Source organism: Girardinichthys multiradiatus, chromosome 10 (genome assembly GCF_021462225.1).
Source record: "Girardinichthys multiradiatus isolate DD_20200921_A chromosome 10, DD_fGirMul_XY1, whole genome shotgun sequence".
Taxonomy (NCBI): Eukaryota; Metazoa; Chordata; class Actinopteri; order Cyprinodontiformes; family Goodeidae; genus Girardinichthys; species Girardinichthys multiradiatus.
Window position 1 is genome coordinate 8681190 of NC_061803.1, and position 21529 is coordinate 8702718.

At 40.3% G+C, this 21529-nt stretch overlaps 1 protein-coding gene across 1 annotated transcript; it reads left to right on the forward strand.

Moving 5' to 3' along the window:
- The first annotated feature begins 1524 nt into the window (after positions 1-1524).
- LOC124875309 (60S ribosomal protein L19) lies at positions 1525-7157 on the forward strand. Its single transcript, XM_047377394.1, has 6 exons — positions 1525-1578; positions 3156-3262; positions 5619-5741; positions 6526-6646; positions 6746-6856; positions 6957-7157. The coding sequence occupies exons 1-6, from the start codon at positions 1574-1576 to the stop codon at positions 7081-7083; spliced, it is 594 nt and encodes a 197-aa protein (XP_047233350.1). The 5' UTR covers positions 1525-1573; the 3' UTR covers positions 7084-7157.
- Positions 7158-21529: the final 14372 nt, after the last annotated feature.

Below are 21529 nucleotides of genomic sequence, written 5' to 3' on the forward strand. Positions count from 1 at the left end.
GAGAGAAAGAGAAGTTGTTCAATTCAGAAGTTTACAAACATTGTCTTAGTATTTCAGAGTACTGGCCTTTGTCCAAGTCACACCAAAGCCGTATGACTTGGGTCAAGAGTTCTGGGTTTTCTTCCGTAAACTTCTTATGATAATTAGCTGGAGCTGAATCATGCCATTTGACATAACTGGTTTAACTAAATCAGATTTGAAGGCTCCTTGCTCTCCTTCTAAGTCAGTTTGGTCAACAAATTTTCTCTTGAAGTGAGATCAGGGCTTTGTGATGGCCACTTCAAAACATTGAATTTGTTAAGCAATTTTGAGACTAATTTGGTGGTATTATTAGGGTCATTACCCTTTTGGAGAACCCATTTTTGTCCAAGCTTTAACTTCCTTGTCGATGTCTTGAGATGTCGCTTTAAAATTACCAAATAATATTAGTTCCCCATAACACCATATATTTTGTGAAGATCATGAGTCCATCCAGCAGCAAAACATAATGCTGTCATTCCTATACATCACAGCTTGGATTGTGTACTCAGGTTTACAAACTTCCCAGCCAAACACTTCAAATGTAGTTTTACCAGATTACAGTGCTAAAAAACAAGGTATTTGTCACTGAGTGCAAAATGTTATCTGGGTTTTTAGGATGATTTTGGAATCACTACGTCTTCTACAATGAGTCACCATTCAGCCCATGTCAGTACATCGAATTGTCCTTCATAAGATATTCAAGGCTTGTGACATTGTTTTATGACCCAATCCTCATTTAAACTTGTCCACAACCTAAGATGATGTGTACAAGCACATCACTAATGTGTTTAACAGACCTCTAGGACATTTACACAACAGCTAAGATTATATTATTAAAAGGTGACCTCTAGATACTATTTAAGTCATATATGAAGCCAGTTGGTTGTACCAGTTTGTATTTAGGGGTATCAAAGAAAGGGCTGCACAATCCAAATGGAGATCACACATGTCATATTTTTATATGTGAAACATTTAGAAAAAAATATTTTTTCACTTCCACTTCACAATTATGCACTACTTTGCATTGGTCTATCCATGCAAAATCACAAGAACATATTTGAGATTGTGGATGTTTGGTGAAATATCATAAAATATATTTTTTGCAAGGCATTTTGCCAACAAGCGAATATTTATTCTAACAATAACAGGCTATTTATATCAAATTAATTTAGCAAGAACATTTTTATAATGTAAGTCCTAACCAACTATTTTTACAGTATTCCGGAAGAGATAAAAAGGTCTTCTGCGGCCTCTAGTGGTTGAACTAGCATACTACATTTTCTTGGACCGTGCCATTGTGTCGAGAAAAAAATGGGATGAGCTGAAAATAACCTTTTTGACATATTACCTTGAATATATGTAAATGACAAAATAATAATAATAATAATAATAATGGATCAATACCACACATTTAATTTGAATATCGATTTTAATGTAAAAAATTAGAAAACTGCAATATGGCCAGAGTAGAATATTCACCCATCTCTACCGATAAAATGGTAACGTCTCCTCTGAGTCCATTTCCTTCGTGTCTGTCAAGCTATCGGTAGCCATGAGGTAAGCCAGACATTTTTGATCTAAATGTTTGCTTTTATCTTTATCACGGTAAATCAAATGTTTTTGGTTTTGATATTTAAACCTACACAGTTGATTCTAGGTTTTGCTCTGTTTCGGTAAATGTGATAATTTCACATAGAAAGCTGCTTAGGCCTGTGTTGGAAAGCTAACTACGCTAATAGGTAGCCAGACATGTCAGAACATGTTACAAGAACCCACTGCTTACCTGTGAATTAGCAACACTTCATTATATTTACCTATCAATGTTTGTCATATAAACAGAATACATTAAAACTGGATTATCTGTTGAACGGCAAAACGTAAATTCTAGTAACCAAAGTACACTAATACATTTTGGGCTTTTACAAGGTTTTCATATTTGTGTAGAAGCTGGGTTTAAGTTGGCTGTTGCTTTAAGCAACTACAAAACACTCAACATTTGATCGTAAGTTATGTTAACTTTACGATAGCTATAAGATCTTTTTCCGTCCACAACACAATGAAATGAATTTAACTGCACACACGTGAACAACTGTCATACATACATACAACCGGTCAACATGTTTAGAACCACTTTCTCATTTAATGGTTTCCTTTATGTTTAGGACTATTTACATCACGGAAGGCATCAAAACTGAGTGAATACATGGAGTTATGTAGCAAACACAAAATTGTAAAATAACTTTAAACATGTTTTATATCTTAGATTCCTGAAAGTAGTCACCCTTTGCTGTGATGACTGAAATATTAACCTTTGGCCGTATCTCAATGAGCCTCTGGAAGGTTCTTTCAAGACTCTTTGGAAAATCATTTCAGGTGACCACTTCATGAAGCTCATGGAGGGAACGCCAAGAGAGCGAAGCAGTGATCAAAGCAAAGGGTGGCTTAAAAAGCTTGAATAATCTAAAACATAAAGTGTTCAGAGTTATTTCACACTCTTTGTTTACCATATATTTCCATGTGTGTTCATTCATTGCTTTGTTGCCTTTGGTGAGAATCTACAATGTAAATAGTCATGAAAATAAAGAGACCCATTAAGTGAGAGAGTGCATATATACTGATCAGTGGGAAGAGAAGAGTAGTCGCCCTGCAAGTTGAAAGTTCAAGGTTTGATTCTAGCTTCTTCAACCCCTGCGCAAGGCACTTAACCCCAAGTTTCCTACTGCTTTGTGTATCAATCTGTGTGTGTTTGCCTGGGTGAATTTTCCTCTATTGAAAAAGCTCTTTGAGTGGTCAGCATGGCTAGAAAAGGATTAGTCCAGTCCGACCATTTATCATCTATCTGTCCACCCGTTTTATCCATCCATCAATCTTCAGTCTGTCTCTATTCATCTGTTTATTTATTGGACTGGCTGCCTGCTTATTCATCCTCCTCCATCCAATTTATGGTATTTGCTGGTTAAAAAATTTAAATCTGACTGACTCAAAATGTTGGTCTATATTTCATATGAAACTTATGTATTGTTACTTTAAAAATTGGGTAAAAAGCACTGAGATCTGAAAATGTGTTTATTTTGGATGTGAAAATGTGTCGCAATCCTTTTGTCTAAATATCAGGGTTATCTTTGTCAATCAAGCATGCTCAGGCTCCAGAAGCGACTGGCCTCCAGCGTCTTGCGCTGTGGCAAGAAGAAGGTGTGGCTGGATCCCAATGAAACCAATGAGATCGCCAATGCAAACTCTCGTGAGTTCAGAATTCAATTCAATTCAGTTTATTTATATAGCACCAATTCACAACACATGTCGTCTCAAGGCACTTCACAAAAGTCAGGTACATACAGGGGTTGGACAATGAAACTGAAACACCTGTCATTTTAGTGTGGGAGGTTTCATGGCTAAATTGGACCAGCCTGGTAGCCAGTCTTCATTGATGGCACATTGCACCAGTAAGAACAGAGTGAGAAGGTTCAATTAGCAGGGTAAGAGCACAGTTTTGCTCAAAATATTGAAATGCACACAACATTATGGGTGACATACCAGAGTTCAAAAGAGGACAAATTGTTGGTGCACGTCTTGCTGGCGCATCTGTGACCAAGACAGCAAGTCTTTGTGATGTATCAAGAGCCACGGTATCCAGGGTAATGTCAGTAATACCACCAAGAAGGACGAACCACATCCAACAGGATTAACTGTGGACGCAAGAGGAAGCTGTCTGAAAGGGATGTTCGGGTGCTAACCCGGATTGTATCCAAAAAACATAAAACCACAGCTGCCCAAATCACGACAGAATTAAATGTGCACCTCAACTCTCCTGTTTCCACCAGAACTGTCCGTCGGGAGCTCCACAGGGTCAATATACACGGCCGGGCTGCTATAGCCAAACCTTTGGTCACTCATGCCAATGCCAAACGTCGGTTTCAATGGTGCAAGGAGCGCAAATCTTGGGCTGTGGACAATGTGAAACATGTATTGTTCTCTGATGAGTCCACCTTTACTGTTTTCCCCACATCCGGGAGAGTTACGTTGTGGAGAAGCCCCAAAGAAGCGTACCACCCAGACTGTTGCATGCCCAGAGTGAAGCATGGGGGTGGATCAGTGATGGTTTGGGCTGCCATATCATGGCATTCCCTTGGCCCAATACTTGTGCTAGATGGACGCGTCACTGCCAAGGACTACCGAACCATTCTTGAGGACCATGTTCATCCAATGGTTCAAACATTGTATCCTGAAGGCGGTGCCGTGTATCAGGATGACAATGCACCAATACACACAGCAAGACTGGTGAAAGATTGGTTTGATGAACATGAAAGTGAAGTTGAACATCTCCCATGGCCTGCACAGTCACCAGATCTAAATATTATTGAGCCACTTTGGGGTGTTTTGGAGGAGCGAGTCAGGAAACGTTTTCCTCCACCAGTATCACGTAGTGACCTGGCCACTATCCTGCAAGAAGAATGGCTTAAAATCCCTCTGACCACTGTGCAGGACTTGTATATGTCATTCTCAAGATGAATTGACACTGTATTGGCTGCAAAAGGAGGCCCTACACCATACTAATAAATTGTGGTCTAATACCAGGTGTTTCAGTTTCATTGTCCATCCCCTGTACATTCCAATTGAACAGAGCAGTCAGAGTTAGTTATTTATTCAAATTGGATAAAATGTTTTTCTATCTAAGGAAACCCAGCAGATTGCATCCAGTCAGTGACTTGCAGCATTCACTCCTCCTGGATAAGCATGTAGAGACAGTGGACAGTCACTGGCGTTGACTTTGCAGCAATCCCTCATACTGAGCATGCATGTAGCGACAGTGGAGAGGAAAAACTCCCTTTTAACAGGAAGAAACCTCCAGCAGAACCAGGTTCAGTGTGAGCGGCCATCTGCCACAACCGACTGGGGGTTTGAGAGAACAGAGCAGCACTGATCCAGGAGTACTTTCGATGGGAAGGAAAAGTAAATGTTAATGGATGTAGCTCCTTTAGTCGTTTCGCCTAGAAAGAAAGAACAGATAAACTCTGAGCCAGTTTTCAAGGTTAGAGTCTGAAAGAGAGCACATAGTTAGTCACAGTAAAAGCTCAGTCAATCGCCATGTCTAGGAGAGAGAAAGGGTTAAACACTAAAGGACAGGCCTATGTGGATCATCGGTAGAGGGTGAGCATTAAGTTGTTGCCGGCAGAAGCTCGGACGATTCCCCTCTCCAGAAAGGTGTCACAGGCAGACACAGAGCCAGGCCAGGTGTAGCGAGAAAAGAGAGAGAACATAAAGTTAAAAGCTGAAATAACAGCAAATAATGCAAAATTGGAGAGTAGTGTGAGAATGTAGCGAAGAGGGTGAAAGTGGTCATTATGTCCTCCAGCAGCCTAAACCTATAGCAGCATAACTACACAGATAGCTCAGGATAACCCAAGTCACTCTAACTATAAGCTTTATCAAAAAGGAAAGTTTTAAGCCTAGCCTTAAAAGTAGACAGGGTGTCTGCCTCACGGAGTAAAACTGGGAGCTGGTTCTAAGAATACAGCATGAAACATGTGGTGCCATCTGATAAGCTACGCCAGTGTTATTACCCTGTGACCTTCGTTGAAATTGTTTCTGTGCTACAGGTCAGCAAATCCGAAAACTGGTGAAGGATGGCTTGATTATCAGGAAGCCGGTAACTGTTCACTCCCGTGCTCGCTGCCGCAAGAATACTCTGGCACGCCGCAAGGGCCGTCACATGGGTTATGGTGAGTTATTTTTCATTTCTGTAAAAGCTCTTTTACGATTTTGAACTCACTTTTAGCCAATTTCTCAAAGTAAAGATGATCTTTATTTACAGTGATTTGCAAAAGTATTTATAACTCTTGAACTTTTAGATATTTTGTCATGTTACAACTACGATCTTCCATGTATGTTATTAGGATTTTATGTATATTACAATAATAAAACTGATACAATGTTCTTTTTTTTTTTTTTTTTTTTTTTAACAAAAATAGTCCCAAAAGTGTGCCATTTGGATCTGGTCAGCTGTGGCCACAACTGAACCCTTTGGCTTACAAACAAAATTAAATAGGGCAGAATACTAACTGCCCTTTACCCTGAACACTACCCCCACTGTAACACATGGTAGTGGCAGTATGATGCTGTGGAGATTATTTTGTTCATCAGGGACAAGAAACCTTCTCAGAGTTGATAGTAAGACAGATGTGGCTAAATTCAGGACAATCCTGGATGAAAACCTTTTAGAGGCTGCAGAAGACCTAATACAGGGGCAGAGGTTCTGCTTCTACCTTCTACTACACAACTATGCTCTACTTTGTGTTGGTGTGACAGAAAAAATACAAGCGAAAATCTTGACAAAATGTTGTTGATAAAATTCCATTACCAAATGTGGAAAAGGACTGTAATTACTTGGTTTTAGATCAATTAGTTTTTAACCGCTGTTGTATGAATACAAGTTGTGGTTCTACTTGCAGTGTTGCCATTGTAGTATACAAATTAACTTTACATTTTATTGTGCTTCTCTCCCAGGTAAAAGAAAGGGTACAGCCAATGCTCGTATGCCAGAAAAGTTGACATGGATGCGACGCATGAGAATCTTGCGGCGTCTTCTTCGCCGCTACAGGGAGTCAAAGAAAATCGACAGGCACATGTAAGTGGGAATCTATTAATGCACTGGTGAATAAACTGGTGTTTTACTTTTCTTTTCTGTAAAAACTAAAAAAAACACTTGTCTATATCTATCTACCAGGTACCACAGTCTCTATCTGAGGGCTAAAGGTAACGTGTTCAAAAACAAGCGTATCCTGATGGAGCACATCCATAAACTCAAGGCTGATAAGGCTCGCAAGAAGCTTCTTGCGTAAGTTTTGGGGTTTTTTTTGTTTCTTTTTAGACAATAAACTGTGGCATTTTGTTACTGAAATAATTTTTTTTCTCTTGTTCACTTTTCACCTGAACAGTGACCAGGCTGAGGCTCGTCGCACAAAGACGAAGGAGGCCCGCAAACGTAGAGAGGAGCGTCTCCAGGCCAAGAAGGAAGAGATCATAAAGAACTTGTCAAAGGAAGAGGAGACATCAAAGAAATAAATTTAACATGTAAAAAAAAAAAAAGCCTGTCAGGTTCAGCTTTTGTTATTAATAATAAAATTCTATGAAAGCAATTATCTCGTCTTGTTATGAATATTATTTGGTTATAAAACAGGATTGATTACCAAACATCTGTTTCTTTAAAAAAAAAAAATCTCTACCTCAGTCCAACAGGTGGCAGTAGAGCACCAATTCCTCTCATAATGGATTCCTGAATGTTTATTTTGGTATGGTCAGAAACTGAAATGCTATTACTGGCATAATTTAGAATATAAAGTAAAATGCTTTTTAGGATGTTTGGTTCAATTTAGTGTCCCAAGAGTGGTGGAAATTTACTAATCTTAAATCACTATTTGGTAATAATCAGAACAATTATAACAAAGCATAACTAAGCAATCTAGAATTTGTTTTTCACACAATATATTTTTGTCCATCAAAACCTTGTACACTATTGAAATGTGGAGCGGGAATTTTACTGTAATTAAAGACAGTTCTTAATTGTACACAATGTGTTGCACCTGGCTGCTTGTTGTGAAATACTGACCATAATTGATGGTATGAATGTTCAAGTAGAATAGTTTAATTTAGTTTAATACACTCAGTGCAAAGTAACAGCTCTAATCTGTAAAATTTGGAGTTACCAACATTTTTTTTTTCTATATTAGTATATTACAATCTGTCATATAGTGGCAGTATAATTTTCATGTTTTCTAAATGCAGTCAAATTCAACAAAAACTTGAAAAGTTCATTTATTTCAGTAACTTAATTCACTCTGAAACATTATAAAGATTTACACACAGACTGATGTTTTTAAACCTTTATTTCTGTTAATCTTCAGCTTACAGCTAATGAAAAGAAGACATTTAACATTTGAATATTACATTAAACCATTAAAAAAATTAATTTCAATACAGAAATGTGCGCTTAATGTAAAGTAGGTTTATAAACTGCCCCAAAGGTTTTTATTTTCAAAAGGTACTTTTAATCTGACAATAAGCCTCATCAGAACGCATATTCTAGTTGTTAAATATGACTGTATTTGAAATCATTGTAAATTTGAATTTGGGAATAAAATGCAGTGCGCTGGTCACTGAGAGACAGCAAATTTGACAGTAAATTACATTTCTTTTCCTTACAGTTTAACAGTAGTGCGACTTTAAAATAAATTCGTACTCGTCGTCTTCCGCTTTATCCGGGACCGGGTCGCGGGGGCAGCAGACTCAGCAGAGACGCCCAGACGTCCCTCTCTCCAGACACCTCCTCCAGTTCCTCCTGGGGGAGCCCAAGGCGTTCCCAGGCCAGCCGAGAGCCATAGTCCCTCCAGCGTGTCCTGGGCCGTCCCCTGGGCCTCCTCCCGGTGGGACGTGTCTGGAACACCTCCCGAGGAAGGCGTCCAGGAGGCATCCGGTACAGATGCCCGAGCCACCTCAACTGGCTCCTCTCGATGTGGAGGAGCAGCGGCTCTACTCCGAGCCCCTCCCGGATGGCCGAGCTCCTCACCCTATCTCTAAGGGAGTGCCCGGCCACCCTCTGGAGGAAGCTCATTTCAGCCGCTTGTATCCGGGATCTCGTTCTTTCGGTCATGACCCAAAGTTCATGGCCATAGGTGAGGGTAGGAACGTAGACCGACCGGTAAATTGAGAGCTTTGCTTTTCGGCTCAGCTCTCTCTTCACCACAACGGACCGGCACAGCGCCCCCATTACTGTGGCAGCCGCACCGATCCGTCTGTCGATCTCCCGCTCCATTCTTTCCTCACTCGTGAACAAGACCCCGAGATACTTAAACTCCTCCACTTGAGGCAGGAACTCCCCTCCAACCTGAAGAGGACAAGCCACCCTTTTCCGGTCGAGTACCATGGCCTCGGACTTGGAGGAGCTGATCTTCATCCCAGCCGCTTCACACTCGGCTGCGAACCGCCACAGCGCATGCTGTAGGTCTTGGCTAGAGGGGGCCAGTAAAGGACCACGTCATCCGCAAAAAGAAGAGACGAAATCCACTGGTCCCCAAACCAGACCCCCTCCAGCCCTTGGGTGCGTCTAGAAATCCTGTCCATAAAAGTTATGAACAGGACCGGTGACAAAGGGCAGCCCTGCCGGAGTCCAACATGCACCGGGAACAGGTCCGACTTAGTGCCGGCAATGCGGATCAAACTCCTGCTCCGCTCGTACAGGGACCGGATGGCCCCTAATAAAGGGCCCCCGATTCCATACTCCTGGAGCACCCCCCACAGGGCATCACGAGGGACACAGTCGAATGCCTTCTCCAGGTCCACAAAACACATGTGTACCGGTTGGGCAAATTCCCATGAACCCTCGAGTACCCTGTAGAGGGTATAGAGCTGGTCCAGTGTTCCACGGCCGGGACGAAAACCACACTGCTCCTCCTGAAGCCGAGGTTCGACTATCGGTCGGACTCTCCTCTCCAATACCCTGGCGTAGGCCTTACCAGGGAGGCTGAGGAGTGTGATCCCCCTGTAGTTGGAACACACCCTCCGGTCCCCCTTCTTATAAAGGGGGACCACCACCCCAGTCTGCCAGTCCAGAGGCCTTTAAAATAAATTGCTCTTGTAAAAAGTCTGAAATAAATTCCACCACATTGCTGTTAAACATCCTATTTTAGCAAAGTTGTCGACAAAAAGGAGAAGTATGTGCCATGTCAAGGTAGTTATAACTCTTGAACTTACCTACATTTTGTCATGCTACAGCCACAACCGTAAAGTTTATTTTGTTGGGATTTTGTTTGATATTCCAACACAAAGTAATAAATTAGTGAGGAGTGGAAGGACCGTGTAAAATGTTTGCCTTTAGCCCCCATGAAACAATACTTTGCAGAACCACCTTTTATTGCAAGAACAGCTGCAGGTCTCTACCAGCTTTGCACATCTAGAGACTGAAATTTCTGCCCAATCTTCTTCTTAAAACAGCTCAACCTCTTTTAGATTGGACGGAAAATGCCTGTGATCAGAATGTTTCAGGTCTTGCCACAGTTTCTCAATTGGGATTAGGAACGGACTTTGACTAGACCATTCTAACACATGGATATGCTTTGATCTAAACCATCCTCTTGTGGCTCCAGCTGTATATATAGGGTTGTCTTGAAAGAAGATGAACGTCTGTCCCAGTCTTGAAGCATTGGCTGCCTCTGATATGTTTTCTTCCTAGATGCTTTTAGCTCCATCCAACCTGACCAGGGTGTCAATGCAAAAGAAAACCCTGTTTCACTGTCGATGTTGCATTGTTTGTTTTAACCAAAGAAAGCATTTTCTACATAGGAAATAAAGTGAAATTTTGGTCTCATCTTTCTTAAACATCTTTGCTGGGTCCCCAACATGGCTTGTAGCAAACCTTACACAACACTTCTTTTGGCTTCCTTAAACAGTGGCTTTGGTAGGTTTGCAGTTTTGCCATCTTCCTTCAATTTTTGGATGGATGATGGATTTAATAGTGGTCTGTGAGATATTCAAAATTTTAAAAATCCTTTCACTTTACAATGATACACTTCTTTGTGTTGGTTTATCACTGAAAGGTGACAGAGCAAAGAACGTTTGCAGGGGGTGAAAAAATTAACAAGATGCTGTAGATAATCTCCCAACATGTTATCTCAAAAGTGATGTACAACACTGATTGTGTATCAGCTTTATTTTCCTTTAAAAAGCTAAAAATGACCTCTTTAGGTTGTTACTGTATTTCTGCTCCTGGTTTATTAATACAAATGAGTGAACACAAAGAGTATGGCATGCTTTGATGTAGTCTTGCACTGACTGGACTGACATTGGACTAAAACCCAAGACAGCTATTGACGTTTTACTATTAATAGATTCACATGCTTTTTTTTTTTTTTTTTTCGCTTTGCCCCACTTCACCCTTAGGCACACAATACCACAGCAACCTGAACCACTGCATCACTCCTTCATGCAACCACTTCAGTGAAGATAATCTTCCAGCTGTTTTGGTAAAATGTTCTTCTGAAGGCAGGAGTTTTAGATTCTTATCTGAATATAGGAACAGAAAATGTCCTGCTGAAGCTTGTAGTCTGGTTACCCTGGCATCGGATACACCATTTTGATATTTCTAAAGTTTAAATGACTCCATTCTGTCAGAGGATTTATTGACCAAGATCGACCAAGGTTGATGAAAGAAAAAAGAAAAAAAAGTGTGGTGGTCTCATAGCTTATTGTAAACATCAGGAACACAAGTTTCCAAAGGCTCCAAATGAGGAGGCACAATACTTCTCGATTATATTCTCATCTCTATATCAGTGTGTACAATATTCACGGTGCAATGGTCTGTTTGGAGTGCAACAATTGTTGGCTAATATATTCCAAGTGTTATGAACTCGCATTTAACCTGCTATTATAATATTTAGGCAGTTGGACAGAGTCTCATGGCAGCAGAAACTCACACTGGACACAAATGACATTGCCCACAGTGTTGAAGGTCAAAGAATGTAAGGAGCGCAGATGAGAAAGAGAGGAAAGAAGAGAATTGGGAAAAATCCCAACTGATTTTGTCATTGCAATATTTACCAATATTATCACCATTGTAAGATTTTCTAATAATGTGTAACCCTAGTTCCAAAGGCCTTGAGCAGCCAGAAAAGTATCTGCTTACCTTGAGCTACAATTTCCTTCTGTATAATGCTTTCACCAGACATTTAATTTAACCCCCATGCAGTCATTACCAAATGGATCATCAAAGATAAAACCCATCTGTGTAAATAAATATGATCTCAGTGTGGCTGGAATTATTGTGGGGGAATGTGTTCTTTTTTAGTGCAGCATGGCCGTTTTGTAGCTCGGTTAATGCAATTCTTCATTACCACGAGGCAATGCTATTTCCTGGAGCGTGAGTCTTAATGGGATTAGATGAGGAGAGGAATATGAGCTGAAATGAAGCACAGCTATTTATTACATTTGGCCTTCAACCCCGGCAGGACAAATGGAGCATGCTTAGGAGTTAAGGAGATCCTCAATAACAATAAAAAAGAAACTCATTAAAGGAGGATTGATTTAATATATATACAGTAAACACAGATAAACTCAGTAAATTGTCCTACTCTTGTCAGTTTGATGACCTGATCCTCTTCATTTTACATTGGATTTTATGGCTTTCCTTTCCCTTCTTAACCTAATTGGCAGGTGTTAAGAAGTCCTCTTTTTACAAAACAAAATGATTACTCTTACTCCAAATGCAGGTGAAATTTGATGCTTTTACATTTGAGTTCCTTGGGGCTAAGAAATATCAAGTGAGCACAATCACATGCAGTGCCTTGCATATTAATATTCACACCTTTGCACGGGATGGATAAACACAAAGTAGGTAAATAGTAAATGGCTTGCACTTGTATAGCGCTTTATCAAGTCCCCAGAGACCACAAAGTGTTTAACACTACAATTAGTAATTCACCCACTCATACACACATTCACAAGGACAAGTGAGGCTGCCACACAATTGCCACCACCGAGCCCACTGACCACCATCAGCAGGCAAGGCGGGTGAGGTGTCTTGCCCAACAACTAAAACAGGCAGAGTCGGGGTTTAAACTGGCAACCCATCAGTGACAGGATGAACCCCTACCACTCCCGACACCGTCGCCCCCAATACTTTGCAGAACCACTTTTCAGTTCCAGCTGCAAGTCTTTTGGGATATGTCTCTACTCGCTATGCACATCTGGACACAGACATTTCTGCCTATTCCTTTTTGCTTAAATTTTCAATTCTTACCACAGACTCTCAGTGGGGTTAAGGTCTGGACTTTGTCAGGACCACTCTGACATGACACATGGACATACTGTGATCTAAACCATTTACTGTATGTTGGGATTGTTGTTCTGGTTGAAGGTGGACTTCAAACCCAATCTCAGATCTTAAGCAACCTCTAGGATTGCCCTGTGTTTTGCTTTATCCATTTTCCAGTCAACTTTGAGCAGCTTTTTTGGTCCTGCTGGAGAAAAACATCCCCACAATATGACACTGCCACTGTTTTTTTTTTAACTTTTGGGTCAGTTTGATCTGCACAATGAATTTTTAAAAACATGTTAGGGGCTGCACAATGGCACAGTTGATAGCACTTTTGCCTTGCAGCAGCAAGAAGGTCCCGGGTTTAAATCTGAATGGAGTTTGCATGCCCTCCCTTTACATGCGTGGGTTCTCTCCGGGCACTCTGGTTTCCTCCCACAGTCCATTGACATGACTGTTAGGTTAATGGGTTACTCTACATTGTCCTTTAGTATGAGTGTGTGCATGTATGGTTGTTTGTCCTGAGTCTCTCTGTGTTGCCCTCTGTAGGACTTGGGACCTGTCCATGGTGTACCCTGCCTCTTGCACAATGACAATCAGTGCAGGTGCCTCCCACAGGTCTGTTTTGTCCCCCCTCCTCTTCTCCCTCTACACAAATGACTGCACCTCAGCGGACGTCTGTGAAACTGAAGTTTGCAGATGACACCACTGTAATGGGTCTGAATCCAAGACAGTGATGAGTCTGCATACAGACAGGAGGTGGATCAGCTGGTACACTGGTGTGGTCAGAACCACCTGCTACTTAACCCAAATGGGTAAGTTGTAATGGGTTCCTATTACAAATGCTTGCCACATTTTTTTACATTTTACCTTGAAAGCCATGTATCATTTTCCTTCCACTTCACAGTTATGTCCTACTTTGTGATGCTCTACCACATAAAATCCCCATAGAATACACTGAATTTTGTATGTGTAACATAATCAAATATGCACAAGTTCAAGGGGTGTGAATGCTCTGCATGGTGCTGAATATAAAAATAAAATATCATCATTCTAATTCACATTCAATACTTTCAGTTTCTTCTCCCTCATTTGTTCACCTCATTCTACCCCACTAATTGCTTTGGTTCACTGATGAAGAGATAAAATGCAATCTGGAGGATTTTGGAGGTTTAATTCTCTCCTTCACTTTTGACGATTGAATAGGGGATTAACAAAGCTCTTTGATACAGATACAGCTCATTCAGAAAGACGGTACCTTTACATCTTATGCCGATACTTGTCACAGCCCTGTTATGTTGCAATCAGGTTTTTTGCTGCTGAACACCTACCCACTGCTGCATGCTCATATCCAATCATCATTCAGACTCTGCTGAGCACCAATGCAAAGATAAACACTGAGTATCCAAGATATTCTAAATGATTACATGTAACACTACACATACAGCAGAACCTGAACCACAAACAGGTAGGAGTCCAGCTGCTTCTTTTGAAGGTGACAGTTCTAACACTTTTGTCTCTTTGTCTTTTCAAAGCTTCCAACATGATACAAAGTTGCAGCTTTCCAAACACATTTTGTTCAACCTCAGCTATAAAACCTTTAGGCATAACAAGATAACTCCTAAACTACTGTTGTGTTGACAAACTACCACAAATTTTGCACAGAACCAATTTAAAACGGGATTCTTACAATTTGTTTAACTGGATGAATGAAAAAACAAAAAAATTAAAGTGTTTGACAGCAATTAGCTGAAAACTTTTTGATGTTCAGTGTGGATGTAAATGATCAGCTGAAGGATGACACATCTCTCAGGTCCTGCATTAGTTCTCGGGTAGAGTTCTTCATTGTCTCTTAAAAATATGACTTTCAGGTACTGTTCATCAGCTGTGGATCATTTTAAGGTATGGCACTTTTTTAACCTTCGAAATTTAAACAGTCCTTTACTTTAAAGTTCACACTACAAAGTTTGTCCAGGTCATGGACAAAGATTGGATGGAAAACCTTAGAGAAAGAAGCCAAGGTCCAAAGAAAACCTTTAAGAAACCTTCAGAAAGCCGGGAGAACCGCGGATCAAGACCACTCAAAAATAAAAAATTGGGAGTGGAACTGTTTTTCTTCTTTTAATTAAGAAATACATAACAAAATAAAAAAATGTTATGTCATGTAATTACTCAGTTGGTAGCACTGTTGCCTTGCAGCAAGATGGGCTTGGGTTTGACTCCCGGTTGGGGTCTTTCTGCATGGAGTTTACAGGTTCTCTCTGGGTACTTCGGCTTCCTCCTGTTGGAATTATGATTATTGATTGATTAATTTGATCAATAATTATAATTAAAAATCATAATTTGACAAAATTAATTTCTTAACCAAAATCCTCATTTATGAATCGAGACCAGAGGTGTCTTCTGGTGTTGTAATTATGGCTCAACGCCTTTGATAATTACAACCATTAAATACTCAGTAATAATTAATAACTATTACCAGAGATGTCACTGTTTAATCGACCGTTTCTGCCGAAAGGTGTGGAACTTCAACCTTATCTTGACTGACGAATCACTCTTGCACAAAATAAACACAAACGACTTCTCTTTATCTATGTGAATATTTATTAAATCACAGCCCTGATACACTCGCTCTTCCGATTTAATAATCTTCACCTACTCAAACATGCAAAGTTCTACACAAAAGGGGTAAAATATCTAACTAAACAAAATAAAGCAAAACAGCAGTTATGGCAAAAATGATAATATGACAAAGGGATGTGGTGGTGAGTGGAGGTTGGGGCGCAGCTCAAACTGTAACTCAGTTATACTCAGTCATAAAACCTCCCCCAACTCTGCGCGGCTGAGCACACAAAGAGTCATAAAACGTTTGGCGGCAAGCTAGTAAGCAGTAAGGTTGAAGACAAATAAAATGGTGAATTTCACCATGAGGTTATTATAACAGTCCAGTCTCACAGCGCACCTGCGCTTGCTCTCAGGTGTTCAACAACCCCGCAAAACACACACAAAGCTGGGTAGCGCAGCGGCTTCCAGGCATCCAACACGGCACATCAAAGTTTCAATAAAAAGGTTACATGCACATATTCAGAACACATTAGATTAAATAGCAAATCTCATCGCACTAATACCTCCTGTACCCTGCCCAAACTTTCTAAGAAAGAAACAAAAATAAAGGATGGGTTTTACTTATCGCCGTCTTCCTTCTGAGCGGGGTTGAGAGAGAATGGGGTGGAAGTTGGAAGTTAATGTGCGTCCACAGTTAACTTCAGGAAAAGCGGTCAATCTTCGTCCTCTGGCCTCCTTGGCGAAAGGGAAAATATGATCTGACCATCACAGTCGACTAGGACAAAACAAGGTGGCGATTCGTCTCCTTGAAACTCCGTGTTTTTTTAGTTACGTGTTAAACTCACGTCTTCGATCGGCAAAGTGAAATTTCTGGCCTTCTTATTCCAGAAACCTCAGTTTTGAATTCTTCGTTGGCCAATGAGAGAGAATAAATGAGATCCACTTGGGACTCTTCTCCAGGTGATGCTTCAGATGTTGGTAACCGTGTCACGGTCTCCAGCTGAAGGCAAATGGTGGGTCGTCTCATCCTCTGTTATATAGTTGACGGTGGCCTCAGGGCTCCGCCCCTGTCTTATCAGCCGCAGGGGCCGACGGGATCTGTAGGAGCGGACTGTCCTGGATACAAAATGGCCAAAAACGCCAGGAGGCCTGGTGGCATCCAGCAACGTGCAAATGGTCCAATATTCAGCAAACAAGTGGTCCAACACTCCCACAGTCTGAAAACATGACTGTTAGGTAAATTGGTCTCCCTAAATTGCCCTTAGGTATGAATGTGTGTGCATGGTTGTTTGTCCTGTGTATCTCTGTATTGCCCTGCCGATCTGTGCAGGGCGTACCCCACCTCTCTCGTAGACTGCTGGAGATAGGTACCAGCTCCCCATTGACCCTGTATGGAAGAAGAGGGTATATAAAATAAATGGATGGAACTTTCTAACAGTAAACTCAATTTTTATGTCTAACAGACAGACAATGATACATTTTTAATAGATGGCTTTATAATTGTGTTCTTGTTTCTGCCTCGGCTTTGGCACAGGATGATGTGTGGTAGCTGAAAGCTCGAGAGCACAGTTAGCGGACCGGCTTGGACTGTAATCTGTGAAGCGATTTTATAAACATACGTAAAGTGTCTGACAGATTCACAGTGGCTGCAGTGAAGACCATATGATGCTCTGGAAGATATTTTGAAAAACGAAAATCTTCAGTTGAATCGTAACATATTTGATTTATATATAATATTTGATTTATATAAAACTGTTTCCATCAGCAAACACCGCAAAGTCCCACAGTAATGTAATGCAATGATATCTGCAGCCTGTCACTTAGACTTGAATCCCAGTCCTGTAGGACACTTCGAGTTGTACTAATACTGTTGTCAGTTAGGATTTGGAAAATATAGCTACAGCTTAAGACCAGGCAGTGATTATCAGCATATGCAGCAAAATTAATCCATGCTGTGACAGCTGGACTCTGAAAGCTTAATTTGACAGTAAATTAGTCAGATGGGCACATTTATCAATAACCAGTAAGCTAAATGCAAGTCAAATGGCAAAATAAAGTAATTTTTTCTTACTGCATAATCAGATGATTCATATCTTTCACAGCCTGCTGGAAGTGTGTGGACTTCTTTGAATAATGTATTTGGTAAAATAACAAAATAAATTACCCAACACTGAACCCATTTGAATCACAAAATATCAAGAGCATAGATTGATTGTAACATAAAGAAAACAAACACAACACTGCATCTCCTCTATCTGACAGTGATGAAAACATCTAAGTCTGTGAGGAGGAAAGAGAAACAAAGATAAAGTTAAAGGAAAAGGAAAAGTCAGGAGCTCGGCATCTGATTACTTAAGCTGAGGTTCAGAGACAAGACAGCTAACATCATCACTGTAACTGTGGCAGGCAGCACTTCACATCACACATCAGAACATGCACTGCAGAGAGGGAGACTCATAAAAGCCTTCATCCATGTCTTAAACATGAAAATCACTCTAAGGGAAAATGCTCAAGTACGACCAATGTGTTCGAGGATTATTAATAAAAGATATAAAAAATGGGAGAGCAGCTAAATTAAACGAACTCTATCAAATTAGGTATAATCATTTATGTACAAATCATAAAAGTACTGTATATGATGACGGTTTTACAGATACAATATGCAATTATCTAAATTGCAAATAGTCAAGACAAAATGGAAAAGAAATGCTCATGTTAAATAAAAATAGTTTAAATAAACAAAATGTTTGAAAACTTTATAAATCCATAATTGAGAATGCTACGGCTGTATCTTAATAAAGTAGAAAATCATTGAAAAGTTAAAGGTGATATATGTCATTTACCTGACTGATCTATTCTATGACTTACAGCTAATTAAAAAAAAACAATATTATTATTTTTGGAAAATTAGAATATGAGACCAGTGAAATAGGGGCTGCATGGTGGTGCAGTTGGTAGCACTGTTGCCTTGCAGCAAGAAGGTCCTGGGTTTGATTCCCAACCAGGGGTCTTTCTGCATGGAGTTAGCATGTTCTCCCTGTGCATGCGTGGGTTCTCACCGGATACTCTGGCTTCCTTCCAAAGTCATGCCTGTTAGGTTAATTGGTCTCTCTAAATTGCCCTTAGGTGTATGAATGAGTGTGTGCATGGTTGTTTGTGTGTTGCCCTGCAATGGACTGGTGACCTGTCCAGGGTGTACCCTGCCTCTCGCCCATAGACCGCTGGAGATAGGCACCAGCTCCCCCGCGACCCACTATGGAATAAGCGGTAGAAAATGACTGACTGACTGACCAGTGAAATAGTATTTTTAATACAAAAATGTTATGTTATCATCATGCAGTGTCCTAAAAAGATTCAAACACATTTTGAAGCAACATTTTATTGCAGTTTTTACTGCAACTTTTCAAAAATCCTGTGGCAGCCAGCTGTGCTGCAGTGCTCACGTTATTGTTGCTTGAGCTTAGACACAACAAGCTCAGTTTTGCTTTCAGCTGAGCTATTTCTATGTCTGTGCTCATGCAAAACTATGCTACAATTATCTATGCTGTACCCCTCCTTATGAAAAAAAGCTAAGTCCTTTGCTGCTATGTGTTTATTTATGGTTCCCTTTAAATTTAACCACCAAACAGAATTCCAAAGAATTTCTATGCTAAATATTTTTTTAACGTTCTTGTTGAATTGAGCAAATAGAACAAAAGTTAGATTCATATATGTTAGACATCTATCTTCATATACAAAAACAGACAAAAATTTGAGCTGTTCTGTCAGAGCGAACAGGAAGCATGTCTCCCTGAATTTAAACCCTTTTTTAGAAACCTAATGCATTTTGAAGTATGCTTTTAAGATTTTACAGTGGATTCAGAAACCATTTAAAGGGCAAAGAAGTCTAAAGTTTGGTGGTCAAGCATAAAAAGAGCCTGATGTCAGATTTCTGATCATTTAGGGGGAAATACGCAACAGTCCAGCTAAGACAAAGTTACTGCAGAATATATCTGATAAGACTCTCATTTATGTTTTTAAATACAAAGCAGACCCTCCTTTTTCGTTAACAATGAACACTTATCTAGCTTGCTGCACTGTATAAAAAGATGTCATGCCTTACAAATAATCTCAAAGTAAACATCATGGAAATTCATACTAAAAAGCTAAATAACACATATTTTTGCTCCAAATCTTCTGAGGGCTAGATTATATTTTGCATTGTGGTAATTTGTAATAGATTGCACAGAAATTTAACAGGAAAGAATTACGTGACCAGGAAACCAGGACACAGAGGAGACTAAAAGAGGCTGTGTTTACTTAATGATCAGAGGGATAGAGGCTGTACTTTGTCTGCGTATCTAATGCAGAGCTACAGCCTAATGTGGAGATAAAACACCACAGGGCCTGCAATCATTAACAAGCTGAAGTAAAGTCAACCCTTCAAAACTTCTTGATCAAAAGAAATGGATAACATCGAGTTGATATGCAATAAACATCCTCACTTTGCAGCCAAGAGCTGCATCACCATGTTATGGTCCAGTAATTGTGCTGCTCGATTCTCACTGCAAGGAGATCAGGAGGCCAATAATCACATCAAAGACATTTTATAGCTCAAAGGTTAAGAGGGAGATGATAAGTAAAGTGCGGCCATGTTAGGAGAGTGAGCTGTGTGAAGCATGCTGCTTTTCAACATTAGCACTGAGAGCAGGTGTGGAGGTGGGGCGGGTCTGCAGAACTGGAACACTGTGTTGTGTTTTATTGAGATGTCATGGGCTTAATTCAGAGAATCATCTGAGAGAAAGAAACTACCATCTGGTACACAGCTAATCTCAACTAGATTTTTACCTGAGCTCAGAAGCAGAAGCAGCATTGCAACCAGCAGTCATTTTGATACATTTTAATCGATACCTTGATTAATTAACAGTATTGGAAAAGTCTTTATACCCCTTGGACCAACATAAACTAATGCATAATTGTCAAGAGGGGAGGGAAAAGAAAACATGGCTTTCAAAATTCATTCATTCATCTTCTATACAGATTATTCCATAGTGGGTCATGGGGGAGCTGGTGCCTATCTCCAGCAGTCTATGGGCGAGAGGGCACATCCTGGACAGGCCACCAGTCCATCACTGGGCAACACAGAGACATGCAGGACAAAGAACCGTACACACACTCATTCAAACCTAAGGGCAATATAGAGAGACCAATTAACCTAACAGTCATGTTTTTGGACTGTGGGAGGAAGCCAGAGTACCCGGTGAGAACCCACGCATGCACGGGGAGAACATGCAAACTCCATGCAGAAAGAGATTTCACAATATTTTCAGCGCCTCTGAGTCAATAATGGTGCAATTACAGCTGCAACTCTTTGGGGAAATATTTCTACCAGCTCTGCAGATGTACTGAAATGTTTGTCCATTATTCTTTGCAAAATACTGTAGCTCAAGCATACTCAGACCGAACGGTGAGATTGTATAACCATTTATTTAGAAGTCTTTCCATGCATTCTCAGTTGTATTTAAGTGTGAACTTTGACTAGGCCATGCTGACACATGAATACAATTTTACCAAACCATTCGATTGCACCTATAGCTGTTTGTTTAAGATCGTCCTCTGCTTCAGTCTCAAGTCTTTTACAGCCTTAGGGTTTCTTCCCAGATTGCTCTGTTTTTAGCTCCATTCATCTTCCCATCAACTCTGACCAGCTTCCATGTCCCTGCTGGAGAAAATCATTCCACACCAAGATGCCACCACCATCATGTTTTGCAAAGTAATGGGGGCTGATTACAAAAGGATGCCACCTTTTTTAGATTTTCAGTTGATCTTATTTTTAACAACTGTATTTTTAGGGATCATAGGCTTTGACATTTAAAAGACTTCACATTTTATTTCAAAATGCTTTGATATACAGGGGTGTTCATGGTCGACTCTGCTGCAAGGTGACCAGATTTTGGTGCTGCAAGAAAAACAAGCCCACATTGTTATCCCTCCACCACCATGCTTAACAATTTGTGTCACAAGTGTAATTAATCCGGTACACTGGACCCCAAGTCACCGAGCATTGATCTGAAAATGTCATACTTTCTTGTTGGAATTGAATATGCTATTAAATTTCCTTTTATGGTTTGAAAATACTTAATTAAAAAATTATTTAAGTTT

Coding starts and splice junctions, on each gene's coding strand:
- LOC124875309 (XM_047377394.1), top strand. Junction 3,263..5,618: donor GATCGCCAATGCAAACTCTC/GTGAGTTCAGAA, acceptor TCTGTGCTACAG/GTCAGCAAATCCGAAAACTG. Junction 5,742..6,525: donor GGGCCGTCACATGGGTTATG/GTGAGTTATTTT, acceptor CTTCTCTCCCAG/GTAAAAGAAAGGGTACAGCC.